The sequence below is a fragment of the Azolla caroliniana genome, unplaced genomic scaffold (genome assembly GCF_043228905.1).
Source record: "Azolla caroliniana isolate FFs.n. ecotype wild unplaced genomic scaffold, voAzoCaro1.0.p SCAF_1390, whole genome shotgun sequence".
Classification (NCBI taxonomy): Eukaryota; Viridiplantae; Streptophyta; class Polypodiopsida; order Salviniales; family Salviniaceae; genus Azolla; species Azolla caroliniana.
In genome coordinates this window covers 1-3,921 of record NW_028231825.1, presented here as the reverse complement: position 1 = coordinate 3,921, position 3,921 = coordinate 1, and the positions used below count along the sequence as shown (strand labels likewise).

The following is a 3,921-nucleotide window of genomic DNA, read 5'->3' as shown; positions in this document are numbered from 1 at the left end:
TTTACTACATCGACATTGGGGTATATGGTAAAATTAGATAAATGAGTTCCTATTTGATGGTCTCCATGGAGTAAACCAATAAGTTCATAAGTTAAAAGCATTAATTTTGGCAATTTTCACAACTAAGCTCTCCAGGCACCTTGTCCTTGAAGGAGTTGCTTTTATGTCACTTAGTATTGCAACACCTTAGAGAGTTTGCCATGTATAAGATCATGATTGTTGTCAAGCATGTTGTTTTGATATAAACATAAATTTGCGAAAACAAGAAGAAGAGAGACAAAGAGTCGGACAATATTATATTTTTGTTGATAAATGAGAAACCCTTAACATTAGAAAATGTTATCCTTTTATGCCCCGTTTCATAAGTCATAAGAAGAATAAGAGGGTACAGAAGAGGTGCATTCATTACCCACTATCAATTTAAAGGTAAAATATTTAGAACATTAAATGTAAAGAGAGTATGTGCCACTAATTACCAAGTACCTATGTAACTAAAGAATATATAATAGTTGTAGTAACAAAAGTTCCAACTTGGTTAATTAGACAATAATTTCACACGAGGATATTGGGCATAGAACTCAAAGATCACACAACACTTGTGCACAAATTATGTTCCACATTTCCAAAGTGGACAAAATATTGTATACTCATAATTATTCCAACGATACAACAATCATTCTCGTGTACATTGATGACTTGCTCATTGGAGGAGAGCACTTGGTTGCCATAAGGAAGTTGAAAGCTCTATTAGCAAGCAAATTTGAGATGAGAGTTTTAGGAGGAGAGAAATTGGTTGCTAAAAAGAAGATGAATTGTTTATTAGCCAATAAAATAGACAACACTCGTGCACACATCGTGTTCCACATTTCCAAAGTGGACAAATTGCTCTATGTGCATAATGATTCCAACGATACAACATTCATCCTCACGTACGTTAATGACTTGCTCATTGGAGGAAAATGAAAACTCTATTAGCCCCTATTAGCCAACAAATTTGAGATTAGAGTTTTAGGAGGAGAGAAATTGATTCCTAAAATGAAGATAGATGGTCTATTAGCCAATAAAATTGAGATGAAAGATTTCGAAGAAGCTTCAATGCTTCTTAGACATTGAGATAATCTACATACCCATAGATATTTGCTTTCCTAATGCCATTACATTTTGAACATGTTGTTTAAGTTTAGAATAGTGGATTGCAAGCAAATCATGATTCTACAAGATCAAAATTTGAAGTTGTGGGTGGAGTTGGGGTTGCCATCCATGACCCAACTGAGTATAGGCAGAGCGTCAACAACTTAATTATATAAATGTAAACCGTCCTAATGTTAGTTACACATTTGAACTCTTGAGATAGTGCATGCAAAGACTCAATAACATTCCCTTAGACTACGTTCAAAGATTAATGTGGCAAAATGCCAAGGAAACTCAGATTGTGGTATATTTAATCTTTGAAGCGGGCGGGAGTTCTAATCTTCCTCCAATGATACAAATTACAATGATGCCCATATGTATGCATGTATGTATGTATGTATATGGAACTTCTTGGACACTCTCCGTGTTATGATGGACTTTGATGGTTTTGGTGGTTGTATAGTCTGTAGACCACGGGCTCTAACCCAACCACAGCCCAGACTTTCTGGAGACATAATGAATGACAGGCGAATCTTCTTCATGGATTGATGGATGCCACATTCCAACGTGTGTCCCGCAGGTTGCAGTGGTGATGAGGCGAGGAGTCCTCCTGTCAGCACACAGATCCGAGCTTCAGCAGATGTACCAACAAGACGTAGGCCATGCAAATAGATACAAAGAGGACCTTACGTTTATTGCCTTAATCAGGGGTTGCGCTAAACACAAGAATATTCATGAAGGAAGTAGGCTACATGCTGAAATCCTGAAAAGGAGATTACTTGAAAAGAGCCCTCATCTTGCAAGTTCTTTGATTAATATGTATGCTAAATGCGGAGTGATTTCCAAAGCACATCAAGTTCTTGAGGAACTCACCGTTCGGAATGTAGTTGCTTGGTCAGCATTAATTGCAGGGTATGCGCAACTTGGTCAAGGTCACGAAGCACTACATTGTTTTGAATTGATGCAAAATGAGGGTCTTTCGCCAGACGCGATCACTTTCACTAGTGCCTTGAAGGCTTGTGGAAGCATAAGAGATCTGAACAAAGGCGAGAAAATGCATAATGAAATCATGAGTAGAGGTTTTCTTGATAACGATATTATGCTTGGTTCAGCTTTGGTGGATATGTATGCCAAATGTCATGCCAATGCAAAAGCTCGTTGGGTTCTTGAAGAGCTTCCCTTTCGTAATGTAATCTCTTGGAATGCACTAATTACAGGATATGTCCAACAAAGTCAATGGCATGAGGCATTGAACTGTTTTCATCAGATGCAAAATGAGGGTCTCTCACCAAATGTGGTCACCTTCACATCTATATTGAATGCTTGTGGCAACATGGGGGCAATAGACAAGGGCAAACAAATTCATGAAGATATTATGAATCGGGGTTTGGTAAAAAATGACATGGTTCTTGGCAATGCTTTGGTGGACATGTATGTCAAATGTGGCGTACTTGCCAAAGCACAAAGAGTGCTCGAAGAGCTTCCGGTTCGAAATGTGGTCTCTTGGTCAGCACTAGTTGCTGGGTATGCACTGCAGGGTCAAGGTCATGCAGCACTCGACTGTTTTGGACAAATGCAAAATGAGGGTCTCTGCCCAAATGCGGTGACATTCATTTGTGTCTTGAAGGCATGTAGTAGCATAGGAGCTATTGGCAAGGGAATACAAATCCACGAGGAAATTGTCAGTAGAGGCTTGGTGGAGAAAGATCCGTTGCTTGGCAATGCTTTGGTGGATATGTATGCTAAATGTGGCATGCCTTCAAAAGCACAGAAGTTGCTTCAAGATCTTCCTATCCAAGATGTAGAACTTTGGTCTACGTTAATTGTAGGGTATATCAAACAAGGCCAATGTCATGAAGCATTCAATTGTTTCGAGCAAATGCATAGGGAAGGTCTCTCTCCAAATGCATCCACCTATGTTTGTATCTTGAAGGCGTGTACCTGCATGCAGGCCATAGACAAGGGGAAACAAATTCATGATGAGATTATGAGTAATGGATTGCTAGAGAAGGACATTGTGCTTGGTACTGCTTTGGTTGATATGTATGCCAAATGTGGTATGCTCACAAAAGCAGCAGAAGTACTTGATAACCTTCCTATCCAAGATGTAGTAACTTGGTCTGCTCTAATTGCAGGGTATACCCAACATGGACAGAGTTATGAAGCATTGAACTGTTTTGAGAGGATGAAAAGTGAAGGGCACTCTCCAGATGAGGTCACCTTTGTTTCCATTCTAAAGGCTTGTGGCAGCACAGGAGCCATAGAAAAGGGCCGAGAAATTCATGATGAGATTGTGAATAGGGGAATGCTGGAGCAGAATTTAATGCTTGGCACTGCTGTAATAGATATGTATGCCAAATGTGGTGTTCTTACAAGAGCACAATGTGTGCTTGAAGAGCTTCCTTATCGAGATGTTGTCTCTTGGGCTGCCCTTATTGTAGGGTATGCCCAGCAAGGGCAAACAGAAGAAGCACTGAACTGTTTCAAACAAATGCAAAATGAAGGCCTCTCCACAGATATGATCACTTTCATTTCGATTTTAAACGCATGTGGCAAAACAGGAGCTGTAGACAAGGGGAGACAAATTCACATAGAAATTGCAAGTAGAGGTTTTCTAGAGAAAGATACTATGCTCAGTACTGCATTAGTGAATATGTATGCTAGATGTGGTGAGTTGGGGATAGCACAACAAGTGCTTGAAGAGCTTCCTTTTCAAGATGTTGGCAGTTGGGCTGCAGTAATTGCAGGGCATTTGCAGAAAGGGCAAGGTCATGAAGCTTTGAACTGTTT

The 3,921-nt window shown here is 39.7% G+C and overlaps 1 protein-coding gene across 1 annotated transcript; it reads left to right on the top strand.

Annotated features, from left to right (window-relative positions):
* Nucleotides 1-1,621: 1,621 nt before the first annotated feature.
* Nucleotides 1,622-3,916, top strand: LOC147847189 (pentatricopeptide repeat-containing protein At4g18520, chloroplastic-like; the record flags this gene model as incomplete). The annotated part of the gene is made up of 1 exon (XM_087339466.1): nucleotides 1,622-3,916. A coding segment is annotated over exon 1 (2,265 nt), but the record flags the coding sequence as incomplete, so codon positions are not given.
* Nucleotides 3,917-3,921: the final 5 nt, after the last annotated feature.